At 43.7% G+C, this 16,031-nt stretch overlaps 1 protein-coding gene across 2 annotated transcripts in view; it reads right to left on the bottom strand.

Moving 5' to 3' along the window:
* KHSRP (KH-type splicing regulatory protein) overlaps positions 1-14,229 on the bottom strand; it is a 30,440-nt gene extending 16,211 nt beyond the window's left edge. For both annotated transcript variants that reach the window (XM_055003339.1, XM_055003340.1), the window contains exons 1-5: positions 13,914-14,229; positions 2,229-2,325; positions 1,610-1,648; positions 1,319-1,364; positions 698-747 (exon numbers count right to left, since the gene is read on the bottom strand). In XM_055003339.1, coding sequence (XP_054859314.1) covers positions 698-747; positions 1,319-1,364; positions 1,610-1,648; positions 2,229-2,325; positions 13,914-14,117 — 436 coding nt within the window. In that variant the 5' untranslated portion in view covers positions 14,118-14,229. The remainder of the gene's footprint in view (positions 1-697; positions 748-1,318; positions 1,365-1,609; positions 1,649-2,228; positions 2,326-13,913) is intronic.
* Positions 14,230-16,031: the final 1,802 nt, after the last annotated feature.

Raw genomic sequence — 16,031 nt, 5'->3', positions numbered from 1 at the left:
CCAAGAGGTCACCAGACACTTGGCACCCAAGTTTCAGCCAACTTCTTCCATTAGCCTCCAGAGCTTGAATGCCAAGCCAATTTAAAACCAGGGCATGTAAACAAGATGCCTTCCGGGAACCAATTCTCTCCTGTTTTGCAGCAACTATGCCTACTGGCAAAGGCCTACCCAGGATTGCCTACCTTAGCCAGGATGACTCACAGAAAGTTGAAGACTCCACAGCCAAATCCACAAGCAAACCTGAAAAGGCACTCGAGTTCCTGCAGCACTCCTAGCCTGAGCCTGGGAATCATCCAGAGTATATCAACCATCCAAATCCCAAACCTCCTGCTAAGTATGGGAAGGGCTCCTATGGCACCAGCTTCAAGCTGTCCATAGCCAGCAGCCCCCTACCACATAAACAAATGGCAACCTTGCCCAAGCACTTCATGGAGCAGAACACCCCGAACCCCACATCTCTGGCACCACGTACCGCTGCAGAGCTCTGAGCGCTCGGAGAAAACTCAAATGCTTGCCACCTCTCAGGAAAAAGGCACAAAAAGGGGCACAAACAAGTCAGCCTGCCTGAGCCTTCCCTGCAGGAAGCTCAGCCCACAGACTCTGCAAAGCCAACAAGGCACTGGGGTTAGTAAAGGGAAAGGAAGAACCTTCCAGCTAGGGCCACATTAGGTTGCTCCCCTCCCTGTCTAATACTCACTGAGTCCCACCATGCCATCAGGTACTCTGTACTCTTCCGTCACTGTAGACCTGCAAGGGAAACGGTCAGCAGCTTAAAGTAAGGAGTGGGAAGGTTACAGAAATGGATCTGGTGTTCACCAGCATCCATCAAGAAACAAAAAAAAAATCCAAGAGTGTTTTCTCCTCCGGGATGGGCAGACAGGAAGACGGCAATCAAGCGCAGCGCCGAGGAAATCACCACACACACCAGTGCAAAATGCACTAGCGCACCCTGGCCAGAAACATGGCCAACTGAGCGGCCCAGAGGCCGCCATAGCAGCATTCGCACACAAGGCTCTTCAGACACAAGGTTTCAGAAACTCAAGCTATGAAACCAGAAGCAACAAAGAACTGGAAGGACCTCAGGAATGGCAAAAAGCAGCACAACCTTTCGCAACCGAACAAGGCACACGAGTGCCAGGAGTGACCGGCCTTCCAACGGCACGTCTCACCAATCTGGATGCAGACCCTCACCTAAACCTTTTTTGGGGCCGGGTGGCACTGCAAGCTGACCTCACAACTGAAACCTTTCAGCACGGATTTGACCCTTTCAGCTTGAGCGCATGTGGGGAGAGAGAAAAACAGCACAAAGCTAGTTTACCTGGGGGGAGGATGGATCGGTCCAAGCTGAGGGGGTGGTGGCAAAGCTGGAAAGCAAAGCAATGGTTTGGTTATGAATTCACATTCCAAAAGACAGGTTATCAAGTCTGCCCCTAGTCCTCCCACAAGCCTGTTTAAAGCTTGATGCACAATTTCCTATAGTCTCCCCTCTCCCAATCTGGTATACATATTCTCTCTCTTCTCAACAGTAATATGAACTGAGTATTACTAGAACTGGCATGCAGGTTACACAAAACTTTCTCCGGACCTTTGAAAGGAAAATTGAACTTACGTTCTGGCTGAGCAGCCAGTTTCTTGCTTTCCGGCTGGTCTGTCAAAGCAAGAACAAAGAAATGCATCCAGAGGCTTCTCAACAATACAAAGGCAGCCCCTCTCATCCCCTCCAGGGCTCAGCATCAACCTCCAAGGATGAAGGGGCAGATAAGGTCCATTCTGGAAGCTCAACAACCTGTAGGAACAGCAGTTCCTACAGCCCGCTCGTGGGGAGGGCGGGTTAAAAATATAATAAATAGTTATGGTACATTCACATAAATCGTGCAATCCTCTGCAGAGTTACTCCAGTATAAGTCCACTGGACTAACTCTGCACAGGATCGAGCTGGGAAATACTTCCAGGCAACCACCGTCAGCCCCATTCCTGGAAGTCTCCAATTGAGTTAAGTGTGATTGCCAAGTAAACCCCAACAAAAACAACGGAGGCGTACTTGAGAGACGGGGGGCTCATTCGACTGCTGCATTATCTTCACCAAGTCCCTCACATGTCACATACAAGATTGCTCTTTGCACTCTTAATCCACTTTAGCAGCAGGAAAAGTATTTAACAACACCATTTATCCCACCCTATCAAAGACAATGGCTCTTACGAGCTGCCACCCCCCCCCCCCACAGTACCTCCATCCTCCAACTGTCTCTTCTGACCACCAAATCCAAAGTCAGGGGTAGAGTTGTTCACTGTTGTGGCCGAGTCCCCGCCAATTTTAGCCGCTATCTGCAATGACAATGAATGCCACATTTAATATAGAGGGAAAGCCTTTGAAATCAGTGACAACGAAAATAACTTTTAAGCACAGAAGCCTCAGAAATTTAAATCTAGAGCTATGATGGCCTGGGGGACACCCCCCCCCCAAAATACTCAGGGGGAAAAGGTGGTTTAAAAAAATATATCCCCTCCCCCCATTTTTCCTCAATTTAAAAACAGGGAAATTTGGGAAAGCACTGAAAATATTCTTATATCTTCTCTTTGTGAGTGAAATGCATTTTAAGAAAAGGTTTTACTAATTCCAAATAAACAGCATGAAGAAGACTGAGCACTCTGTTCAATTTTCCCAATGGAAAAGTTGGGAAATTTGGGGGAATATGGGAGAGGGGGCTGTGATTCCCTACCCACTTTTGCAATGAGTTAAATTTTTTAAGGCAAGGTTTTACTCAAAATGTGTATTATGAAAATTTTTATATAAGATAATCACAATAGTATAAGATAATAACAATTCCTGTGTATATTCTAGACACACAACGTATTTGCAAGAATGTTTATTGTTTAAACATAAATAATTGTGGTATCAATTAATATGCTGTAATGAGTTTAGTGTTTAACAATAACATTATTTAAGAATTTAAGGATATACTTCTGGGCAGTAGTATATGTGAAAGAGATCTTGGGGTAAGAGTGGACTGTAAACTAAGTATGACCAGTGATGCGGTGGCAAAAAAGGCCAATTCAATCCTGGGTTGTATCAAAGGGGCCATAGTGTCAAAATCGCAGGAGGTCATAGCCCCTCTCGATACTGCCTTGGTCAGGCCGCACCTGGAGTATTGTGTGTAGTTCTGGAGGCCTCACTTCAAAAAGGATGTGGACAAAATCGAGAGGGTGCAGAGGAGAGCGATGAGGATGATCAGGGGTCTGGAGACTGAGCCCTACGAGGAAAGGCTGAGGGGCCTTGGGAATGTTTAGTTTGGAGAATAGGAGATTGAGGGGGGACATGATTGCTCTCTTTAAGTATTTGAAAGGCTGTCATTTGGAGGAGGGCAGGGAGCTGTTCCAGTTGGCAGCAGAGGGTAGGACCCGAAACAATGGGCTTAAATTACTTGCACAAAGGTACCAGCTGGATATTAGGAAGAACTTTTCATAGTCAGAGTAGTTCAAAAATGGAATCAGCTGCCTAGGGAGGTGGTGAGCTCCCTCTCACTGGCAGTTTTCAAGAAGAGGCTAGATGAATATTTGTCAGGGATGCTTTAGGCTGATCCTGCACTGGGCAGGGGGTTGGACTAGATGGTCTGTATGGCCCCTTCCAACTCTATGATTCTATGAATTGTTTTCTCAACATTATAAATGACCTGAAATCTAAATATGCTGGTAGTCGTGCTATTGTGACAACAGGAGAGTGTTTCTGTCCAAATTATGCACCACATTACATCTTCCCCCTGCATCTCAGGTGGGAAAACATAAGATACCTGTGCTAAGGTACTCTCAGTACTTTCACGTACTGGGTATGTTTGCAATCTTTCTTACAGACCAGGATGATTTTATTCTACCTCTCCCAAAATACTAGAACTTGAGGGCATCCAATGAAGTAGATTGAAATGTGGAATTTGCTGCCAGAGGATGGAGTGATGGCGACAGGCATAGACGGCTTTAAAAGGCATTGAGCAGATTCATGGAAGACACAGCTACTTGCCTGGATGAGGAAAGGGAACAAAGCTCCACAACAGCAGCAATAAACCTCTAAATACCAATGTCAGAAGGCAGCATTTGGAAAGACAACCTTTTCCAAGCTTGTTTCTAGGTCTTGTTTTAGACCATATTTAAGATAGTTGTTCTTAAACAGAAAGGTCTTGTTGCATCCTAAAACTTCCATCTTCAGAGTTCTGCTGAGCTGGTGAGCCAGCTGCGGCCCTTCTTGGGTGGGAAAGATCTTGCCACTATGGTGCATGGTAACATCTATATTAGATTATTACAATGCACTCTATGCAGGGTGGATTAAAAACATCGTTTTTAAAAAAAATTAAATCAGATTTTTATGGATAAAATGTTTTTTGAGAAAAAAAATCTATCTAAAGATAGTTTTCTATTTAAGAAACATTATAGCTCAAAGGTTTTTCATTGTGAAAAAAGGATTAATTTTTAATTATATAGTAATTAATTCAGTCATTAGGGCCCTAGTATCTTGCTGTCCCAGAGGTTTCTGTAAGATTATTTTGGGTAATTTTTCCGTCTAGACTATCACAAATTTGCTTGGCTTTGTAGTTCTCAAAACTGAAATGTCTCTGTAGTAGAGCTGCCAGGTCCCCCAGTGGAGGTGGGGGATCCCCCGTTCCCAGCCTCTGAGGTTTATTCTCCAGATACAACCTAGGGTGGTACTATACTGATTCTTGCATTTAAGAGAAATCAAACTAGAGCTTTACAAACCTTTATTACTTTTTGGTAGAACCTCAATCTTTAGTAATGAAGGTTCACTTGAAGAATCAAATACTTGAAGGGGGGGGGGTCATCTGATTGCCAAGGCAGCAAGATTGCTAAGACCTAGAACTATCACTTATCCTTAGACAAGGCTTCAAACTATTGATCCATTTTGGCAGAGTTAACAGCTTTAGGGCAAGAATAAACGGTGTTTATTAAGACTGGTTTTATATTATGTCAAAGACAAGGAAGAAAGGTAATTCAGCTAAGACAAGGAAATATATACAATCAACTGTTTTGTTTAATGTAGAGAAAGCATCTGATAAGGTGGAGTGGGGGCTTTTGTTTTTGGAATTCTGAAGGAATTTAAATTTGTAGAAATGTTAATAAAAGAATTCATTTGATTTATAGACAATTGTCATGAGTAAGCCAGGGCTCAGCGATAGTAAGGACTCCTCAAGAGAAGAGGAATCCTGTGCAGCCGGCCTCAAGGTAGCAGCTCATCAGCAGAAGATGCCAGCCATTCAGCAGTCACAACCAACAGGCAGGGCAGAGCTGCCAACATCGTCCAGCCCTGATCCGGCAGGTGAAACTCAGCCGGCCCCAGTCCTCCAGCATCACCTCCACCCTTAAGAGCACCAGAGACGGAGGCTGAAGACTCAACTACAGATGAGACGGCAAAGTGCATGCCTCTTGGACCGGGGCCAGCTGCTCACTGATGATGACAAGGAGCAGCTGCAGGATCCTTCCCAAGCAGCTGGCTGCATGCAAGGCCTATAGGCCTGGGGCTATTAAACCAGACAAGAGAGGCTGCTAGGAGTGGATGCAAAGTGTACGATCCACTCACAAAGCGTAAAGCCACTCACTCTGCCTTGTCTGATTCCTGAAAGCCTGACCACAGACTGACTGACCCTTCCTAGCCTGATTACTGGAACCCTGCCCTTGGATTGACCGACACTGCCTTGGCCCACCTCCCAGGCCCTGGTACTGGGAACCTGCAGGCCAGTACAATGCTATTCACCTAGGATTGGAGTGAATAAGAATGTCATCTAGAAGACTGATGCTGAAGTAGTAGTATTTTCCACTACCAATTCTTTTCTCCTTATACAGTGAGTTTGTGATAATCAAATTAAGTAACACTAACATTAAAGGATTACCTTGTGCTATTGAGAACATCATGATTTTAATGGGTTGGATCCTTTCCTCACCCATAAGGAGATGGGTGATTTCACCCAATTCCCCTCTTAGGGCTTCCCCTGCCTTGTGGCATGTTGTCCACGAATCTCCCTATTAATGGAATTGAGCTGGAGATCAGGGTATGAAGTTTGGGAAAACACAACAGAACAGAATGGTACCAATACAATTCAGGAGAATAAAAGAATAAATTTGTAACCCAGCCTTCTTTGTTGTATGTACTATATTGTTCTTACTGCATTGCTTTTAATTGTGTAGTCCACCTTGACTGCCAGCAGGAAAAATAGTCTACAAATGAATGAACGGACCTAATGAGGAATCAGCCTGAGTGGCTTTGAAAAATATTTACTGCATATCATGACAGCATAAGAACTTTCAACCAAAATATATTCCTGGCTATTACAATTGGAAAACTTGTACTACTTTTAAAAGGATTCAGAAACTTCATGTGGTACAAAACATCGTGGTCACGTTAGTAATTTTGGAACTGCACTCCTGAATGGATGTGCCAAGTACAAAAAACCACGAAAATATTGAAACTGTGTTAGAGCAGATGAGAATATAAAACTTTGTTCCAAGCTATTCAATGACTTTCCAAGCTTTATTCCAAGCTTTATTCAATGACTAAATATTTATTTTGCTCTATTTCTTTATTCAGGTGGTTTTTTCATTATGAAATATCTCCTGACCTAATGTTAACAGACTGTATTTATTCTAAACATTAAAATCCCATTGGTGTTTGACATTTTGGAGGCTCAGGTATAATTTAGAGTAAGCAAACTGACGGGGGTGTTAAGATACAGATACAATATCTCACCACAACTTGCACAAAAATGAAGACTTACTGGCCCAAGAATGAGGAAAGTTATTAAATATTACAGCTGCAGAAGCACCAATGGAACTGGCAGTAATATTACCAGCCTTCTCAGAAAGTCTGGGCATTCAATACAAAGAGAATTGATATATAATTGGTTTAGGACAGGCAAGATACAGGTGATCTCAAAGCGGAAGCATGAACTAACTTCACCGGTAGATCATGCAACAGATCTTAACAGTATAATATTGTTACAAGGAAGCTGAAGCGTGTGTCTGAAGAGTTTTGGACTCTGTATGGGGCCCAAGGGAATGTGTTGTTTGAAATACATATAAAAGACCTTATTATTTCCCCCACTATTTTTAAGAGATGTAATGATAATCTACAAACTTCAATTCTAGAAATATTACACATATCAATTTGTAAAAATTAATTAGAATAAAATGTATTTTCTTTTTTAAAAAATGCCTGAGATGACGCAGGAAGACCGTGTTCTAACAGTCAAATAAGGACTTCAACAACATGAGGAAAAGGGGTAGACATAAAATGACAACGCAAAAAACTAAATTAGCAACTGAGCGAATGTGCTTAAGAGAAAAAGAAGAATAAAAGTTAATACCAAGTTTACAAATCTGAGCAGTGGACGGAAAAGAATTATCCAGCAGTAGAGAAAGGAATGGCACTGGACAGCAAACAACCAGGGGGAACTAGAAAGGTATTCAGCAGCAAGCCATTTCCACCAAAGAGAGGACGGTATTTTAGCAGCAACACAATAAGCACCATTTATTGGGATGCTTGTAAGTAAATGCTGCCTTAATTTTTTAAAATTGCATTAATTTTTGTTTTAGTTACAGCAAACAAAATTAATTCTAACAGTCTTGCAAGTGATGCTTGATGTTTATTTTACAGGCACCAGTTACTGTAGAACTGAACCAGATGTGTGACAGAACATGAAGGCAGGCCCTGACCCCATTTGGGAGACTACCCGAGGTGGAGGACTCTAAAGCTAACTTTGGGGCTAGAATACAAAAAACTGGTATCAAATACCTAATTAGGAAACTCTGCAGTAGAGAAAACTGGTTGAAGAAACCAAGAGCATTCAGAGCATAAAGAGTAACTTTGAGGCCTCCTCTCCCTCCAAGAAAGAAGACTTATAAAATTCCATTTTAGAACAACATAAAACATCAGCAAACCATTTAGATTTCTATAAACTAAGGAAATATCATTGCTTTGATTTCGCTACTTATTAAGAACAGAACAATAACAACATTTGATTTATGTACCACCCTTCAGGACAACTTAACACCCACTCAGAGTGGTTTACAAAGTGTGTTATTATTATCCTCACAACAATCACCCTGTGAGGTGGGCGGGGCTGAGAGAGCTCTGAGAGAGCTGTGACTGACCCAAAGTCACCCAGCAGGCTTCAAGCAGAGGAGTGGGGAATCAAACCAGGCTCTCCAGATTAGTCCAGCTGCTTTTAACCGCTACACCAAACTAGATCAAACAAGAAATACCAAACCTGGTAACAGCGTGTAGACAAAGATAGTGGTAAAAACTGAGGGAATAAGGAGACAGTGGGGCAGTATTAGAGGAAAAGAAGTATTCCTATTAGTAGATAAACAGAGGCAAGCACTGCTTAGGGCAGCAAGTCTCTAACTTTCTGCTTCTTTTTACATGTCTGCACAGTTTGGGGACAGATTTAATCAGGTATCAAGAACATTTTTTTTCATGAAGAGTTTACTCTAAAGTCACCCAGGAGACTGGTTCTTTGGGTGAAAACGGCTCAGTCGCTCTGTCAGCGTATGAAATCTGGGCTCATGTCTCTGAGAAGCCACTAAAATTCCTCAGAAAACCTCAATGCCCCTCGGACAGCAGACTTCCACCTGAACCGTTACACATATTTTTACTACCTATTTAAGCTATGTGAAAACACCCAGGAACCCAAACCATTTTGCCATGCCTATGAAGGACGGGCTTCTTAGCAATGCCATGTTTGTCACAAAACTGAAGCACCCTCATATAGAAAAGTTGCACTGAATTCAACAGAACTCAATTTGATATAACAATGTTTAAGATTGAGATATTTATTTTCTCAGCCTGCCAAGGACACATTCGCAAGCCCTCTCTCCTTACTATAACAAGTTTTAGCTACAGAGAAATTATCAGTCCAATCCATTGATTTCAATGGGCTTCGACTAGGGCAACTCTGCATAGGATTGCTTTGTGAAGTACATAAGTTATGTTGTATTTAGAAAGACTGAGAATTCTCTTTGCTCAAGACTGACTCACTGCTCTTAAAACAAAGCAAAAGCATGGAATAAAGATACCCATACAAACTCAGGTGTACTGCACCTAATGTCAACTGATTTGGTGGCTAAAACTAGTACTACATAAAGATCACATTTCCAAACAATGGTCAATAGTGTAAAAATTGCATCGAGTTCCAAACAGTGGGCAAATCAAGCAGATACTGTGATCAAAATACTCAAAGAGTGTCAATATTGTGACACCTTTCCAGGAACACAAAGTTTTATAACTATCACAACTTATTCGGTGACGAATAATCAAGTCTCAAAAAGGAATACAAAACCATTGCTATCCTCACCTGGGCCCTAAATGATTGATTATCCAAAGCAGTTACTTCCACAGGTGCAAGAGCTTAACAGTGGAGGTTCCAGACTTCTTGAAGCTGTCTGAAATGCACCCCCATTTTGCTCTCGGGGACCCCCTCTTCTCAAGAAGTAATATTTGTAGAAGGTATTTTAGACTGCTGGTGTGTGTGTGTGTGTGGGGGGGGGGGTCCTTGCACCCACCAAAATCCTCCACCGAATCCAACCCTTTCTATTTACATGGTCCTTCCTCAGGTGCTTATCCTCCTCCCAAGAATGAAGAACTTTTTGGACCCTTGAAAATACTTCTGGAAGGACCTCCCTCCCCTTGCCCCAGGAAATCAATTAGCAAGAATAAGCCCATCAAGTACTGTACATGTACAAGAACCTTAGCTTTGCTAGATGGTTGAAAACCCCAAAGAGCACGACTACTCCCAAACAAGTGAACTTTGATCTCTCTCTCTCATGGTTCTGTTTACAGCTCAATGTCCCAGTGGAAGAGAGCAGCGAACCAGGTTCCACCTTCCGTTCAGTTATATGACTCTCTTCACAGCTTCAGGCCAATCACTGAAGTTAACCTATCCCAAGGAGACCGCCTATGCATGCTTCCCTCAGCACCTTGAAGGCTATCAAGAGATCTAACTACAATTTATAACTATTACTAATCAACAACCCCCTAAACATTTATTCTTTGTTGCACAAGACTGAAGAAATGGCTACTAAGTTTATAAAGCTTTAGTTTTCTTTGAATTAGCAAGGTGGTTTATCATTCACCATGTCTCTTCTTTCTTTTAGTATAAAACTATGTATAGAATCAATAGAAATGACAAGTGTGTATCTATATATACGAATATGATTGTTCATTTGCAGTTGTTTGTTAACTTTGTTTATTGAATTTGGAAATTTAAAATAAAATATTGAAAAAAAAGAGATCTAACTACAAGAAAATCCCTTCTGCATCCCCACTATTCCACAGAGGATTATCCCACCCTCCCCCCTATCATCTATTTCCAGGACTTAATATCTGAATAAAAGAAGCGCCAGACCTTTGTCTGCCTTCTGAGTTGCCAACCTTGGCTTCTAAGCAGAAATGAACTTGGGTTCCTGGCAAAAAACTCAAGGGTTGCTCATTTTTAACACTTCATCAGGAGTTTCAAGGGTGAGCCCAGGTTAAATCAAGCTGTTCAGGGCTCAAGTAATAAACTTTCTAGCCCCCGTCTCCATCTGCCTGCCTCAAAGCAAACCCCAACCACCCTTGCACCTCTTCTTTTACTTTACACAGCATTAGATTCACTTTGTAAGATATGACACTGGATCAACACATGCAGCACAATGGAGTATGCGGGAGAATGGACTGTACCATTTCAGACTGCAGGTGGAAATAGTATTTTTAATGTCCTCCTATGTAAGGAAAAAAGTCTCTACAAGCCCCCAAACAATTCAGATAACACACTCTAATACCAACAAAAAGTCTCAAAACATTGTAAGTTTTCACAGTCTTAAGAACTTTTAATCAGGCTGGATGTTAACCCACAAAACATGAAGGGGAGGGGAGGTGTTCCAGGCCCTGACTGTGTGCCCATAAGTCTGTTCCTCTTGAAGAGTAATGCAAATTTAGGAAGTGCTGGGTGCAAGGCAGTCTCTATCACGCATCCCAGGAAGAAGCAAATTAATACCACTCCCCCCGCCCCCAAGATATCCAGTCTGCCAAGCAGCTGAGGACTCAAAAGTCTGCACACTATTTTGTGTCATTTTAGTTAACTCTAATAACAGGTATTTCTATTTTTTTTTCCTTTGGTCCAAAACACCTCTTCGGAACTTCTATTTACTATGAAAATACCCGAATTGAGCCAACAGAGCAACTCTTAATCTATCAAATTAATTTCAAATAATATTAAAGTAAGAACAGTTGTGGCTTTTCATTTGTCATCAGTCTTTTAAGGGACACATATGGACTACTGGTCTGCATATTCACAATGAAGGCTGTAATTGTTCTTACCACCTTGTATCACAAGGCTATGACTGCTAGATACCAACTGCACCCTGTATCCCAATACTAAGTCTGCATGACACCCTAAAATATAGGTCCCCAATGTAGCGTCGTTACCATGGTGCCCTCTAGGTGTTTTTAGAAAGTGGGTGGGGCCGGGTCTTTTGCACAGTAAGGCTTCTGACTGGTCTCTGGAGATTTGATTAGATGTTAAAAATGTTTTACAACGTTGATTTGATAGCAGCTACCACCACAGCACAAGGATCTTTATGTTGTGGCTGAAAGTATGATAAGAAAGAAAACATTTTAAAGAACTATGTGCATTTTAAAGAGCATCCTGTTAAGCATACTTAAGCTGTGCTAGATCTATTTTTTTTTGTTGCACATTTTCTTTTGCATAGAGGAATAAGGGCTTTCATCCTTACCACTCACCTCAGGAAAGTCTGAAAGGAGTTTCACTCCAATGGAAGAGGTTCTTCCTCCTGTAAAAGGTTCTCCTTCTGATAGAAGGCTTCAATCTTAGCTAAATGGAGTGGTACGATACAAACCCTGATCACCCATTGACAGGACTCTACCATCTCATTCTGCTGCGCACGAAAGACGATGTTCGAGTCATGATCTCAGATGAGTCGTTCTGAACAGACCAAGGTGATAATTTTATTCCACCTGATAGACTTCAGGTAGTGGGATCGGGTTTTTGAATGTAATCTTTCAAAGACTCCATACATGTAGAAAACTAGATCTTCAGGAACACAGCACTCAGGTGTGCACCATTTTAGACAGAAGATGGTGCCACAGCAGTGATTCTGCTGTGCTATTTTATACTCACAGCCTACATTTCTTACATTTATGGATTTTTAATACATAAATGGGGGTCTGTATTCAAAAGTATGACCCCGCCATCATCTGCAGTCTGACATTGTGAAGACTTCCACCCCCTCAGTCTATGAATGTAAAGACTAGTCCTAAAGCAGCGTAATTTTATGTATATATGCACATTATTTATAGTCTGCCTTTTCCTCTGAGACTCAAGGCAGATTACACATTGTAAGTCAGTACAGTAAATGTCATAGACATTTCAACAAACAATGTAATTAGGCATATAAATGCAAATTTGCAAAGCTTTAAAACTAGAAGGAATCTAATAGAGTTGAAAAAATGCTAAAAAGAACATAAGCAATTCAAAAACTAGCATATTAAACAAAATACAAACTATCCAGTTGGTCTATACTTATAACAGACAGTACTCAGAAATCTACAGCCCCTATTTTATACATCTCTTTCAACCGCTTCCTTACAGTACAACCTGCTATCTCAGTAAAAAGCCCTCTTGAAGCAACAGCACAGACTGTACACTTGAGATGGGATGGCGGGAGGAATAACATTTTAGATGCTCTTTGTATAAAAGACCTCTTAATGAGTCCAACAGAGAATGAACGACACCTGTTTCCTAGACTGATAGCACATTAGGTATTTCGCATGAGGAAGTACTTTTTAAAAAATCAGGCTCCTACATATCTGACTGAGTGAAATTTGTTCTACTGCTTCTGGAGCCTAGCATCTCTTCATGCTGTATCTGCGGACAAGATCCAAGAACTGCTCTACACAAGATTCCGGGGTAGTAGCACCTTCAAAACCAACTAGATTTCCAGGGCATGAGCTTTTGAGAGTCAAAATTCCCAAGTCAAAACTCACCTAGGTTTCCAGCATATGAGCTCCTTGGGACCTTTGACCCTGGAAAGCTCATAGTCGATCTTTACGGTAGGACTGGACCCGATTCTTGCTCTCCTACTGTAGGGCAAAGATGAAGCTACCTTCCTGAAAGTATCTCTTGAGAGCAGCCCACGCTGCAAAACAACTCCATTATGACAAATTGTAGGTTGGGTTTGTTTGTTTTTTAACAGTGAACAACTAACAGTGAAATCCTAAACAGAGTGTCTCCAGTCTAAGCTCATTGAAATCAATGGGCTTAGACCAGAGTCCCTCTGCTAGGGATTTCACTGATTTGAAATCAACGGGCTCAGAATGCAGTAAGTCTACTTAGAACTTCACTAAATTGAAATCAATGGGCTTAGACTGGAGTCACTCCGTTTAGGATTTCATTGAATTGAAATCAATGGGCTCAAACAGCAGTAACTCTGCTGAAGATTTCACTGTAAGTTGCCTGCAAGGAGAAAAGGTGCAAATCAAGAGATAAGGGAGACCACATCTCCATTACACTTTTTCTCAAGCTGTCTGGCTAAAAAGGAGGCCTTGCTGGCATCACTTGAAATCTAGGGTGAAAGACCTGCTTGGAAAGGTTCCCCGGAGGTATTTTAAGGCGGGCATGGCCTCCACGTACCTCGGGTTTCTTTCTAAAGCAAGATCTTTGGCGCAAATAGGCAAGGGCGCCCCTGCAGAGGGGCCATCCTGAGCCGCTGGCTTTCTGCTTGCAGGGAATCCCGCTCCGCTTTGCCTCCCTCAAGAGAAGCCCAGAGGCGCCCCGCCGTCGCCCGCCCCGCCACGAGGCCCGAGGGAGGAAACCGCGCCTGCGCCCCGCCGCCTACTCGGCCCCCGCCTTGCCCCTCACCTGCCGGGCGCGCTGTACGGCGTCGGCGAAGGCGTCTTTCCGGATCCCGCCGGGCCCGGGACCCGCCGCTCCCCCAGCCTGCCCGGCCCCACCAGCGCCTCCTCCACCTGCCTGACTCGGCGGCCCGGCAGCTCCGGCTCCTCCGCCCGCGCCCGGCGGCCCAGCAGAGGGCGGCGGCGGCCCGCCCGCACTATAGTCCGACATGGCGGCGGGAGAGGCGGAGGCAGCGGCGGCAACGAGGGCGCAACGCGGGAACAAGGCCGAGCTCTCGGTCTCTCCACACACACACGCCCGCACTGCACGCTGGGAGAGCGAGGGGCGGGCCGCCCAGTTGACCCGCCCTCGCCAGCCACCAATCCCGCGAGGGATTGAGGCGAGTGGCAGAAGAAAGCTGCCAATAGACGGGAAGAGAAAGAGGCGGCCTGCTGGTCTCTCCTATGGGAAGCAAATGCAGGCGGGATTCGTGGCTGGAGTGACAGGGGGCTCCCCCAATGGCAGAAAAGGAAGCGTTACCTCGCATCTTTTACCTCATTGGAGACTGGGAAGGCGGGATTAAAGAAAAACAAGAGTTGAACCAATCACGGGGCGAATAAGGCTCAACGCCGGCTCTTCCATTGGAGGAAAACAGAAGACGTCATCCAGCTCCGGAGACCGCAGATCTGGATGGTCTCGGCCAATCGAACTGTACGCCAAGTGCTCAGTCGAATCCCGCTCGACTCTCCAAGTAGGGTGTGATTGACATAAATCTAAACCAATCGAATGTATAGGTAGGGCGGGAGGGGTACGCACGCAGATGCGACCTCTTTTTGTTGTTGTTGTTGTTGTTAATAACTTAGTAGTTTCAGGCCCGTTTACCTTCTGAAGTGTTCCGAGCGGGGCGGGATAAAGTATGATTGACAGACCATTGGTTGGGAAGGGGCCTGTAATGTCCTCGGAGCTACTGTAAAGGCCTAGATTGGCGTGAAACGGGACACCAAACTCCGCCAAGGTGCCAGCTGCCCCCACAATGCCTTGCGGTTCCACCGCTTAGAGCTGATTGGTTCGCCTTTGAACTATTGCTCGTCCTTTGACCTCTGGCCTTTCAACTTTACGCCTTAAAGCCCTACCTCACCACCAAAAAAATTAATGGGAGGGAGGGTTGCGGCACAGAATAATAATAAAAACAATAACAACAACAACAACAACAACATTTGATTTATGTTGATTTACGTACCACCCTTCAGGACAACTTAATGCTCACAGCACCCCTGTGAGGTGGGTGGGCCTGAGAGAGCTCTGAGAGAGCTGTGATTGACCCAAGGTCACCCAGCTGGCTTCAAGTGGAAGAGTGGGGAATCAAACCCAGCTCTCCAGATTAGAGTCCCACTGCTGTTAACCACCACACCAAACTATTGTAAGACATGTTGGGTCTTTTTGAGGAGAAAAGCAGGAGTATAAATATCTAAATAAATATATTTCCCTTGTACACTGATGTTTCTGGCTAGGGGACAAAAACTGATGGACAGATTCTCTTCCTTTCTCCTCAGGACAAAGAATGTTGTGATCCTGTTAGGGCTGCCAGGTCCAGGTTGGGAAATTACTGGAGATTTTTGGGATGGAGCCTGGAGAGGGTGGGGTTTGGGGAGGAGAGGGGCCTCAGTGGGGTATAATGCCATAGAGTTCACCCTTCAAAGCAGCCATTTTCTCTAGGGGAACTGATCTCTATTGCCTGGAGATCAGTTGTAATTCCGGGAGATCTCCAGTTATCACCTGGAGGCTGGCAACCCTGCTATGCATAATTATACAAATAAGCCCCACTGAACTCTATGAAAGTTCTAAATAAACATTCATATGATTACTTGGAATTTACCAACAAAATATTAGCTGCGGGCCTCTAGTTGCATTCAAAATCTAGGAGAAAATTTTTAGGAAATAGATTCAATGTAACTAAAATACGCTACTACACAAAAATGGCAGTCAAGCTGTAGCTTGAACTTGAATAATCCTACTATATGAAAGGCTAAGCTTATTCAAGACGACTCATTTCCTATTCTGGTGTGCCGCCAGAGGGCGCTGCTGTGGAGGGAAGCCCAGATGTGGTGGCCAGACCTCCAGAGAGCGTGCCATGGAGGGAAGCCC

The sequence above is a fragment of the Eublepharis macularius genome, chromosome 19 (genome assembly GCF_028583425.1).
Source record: "Eublepharis macularius isolate TG4126 chromosome 19, MPM_Emac_v1.0, whole genome shotgun sequence".
Lineage (NCBI taxonomy): Eukaryota > Metazoa > Chordata > Lepidosauria > Squamata > Eublepharidae > Eublepharis > Eublepharis macularius.
The sequence above is the reverse complement of the archived record's forward strand: the minus strand, read 5'-3'. Positions and strand labels throughout refer to the sequence as shown.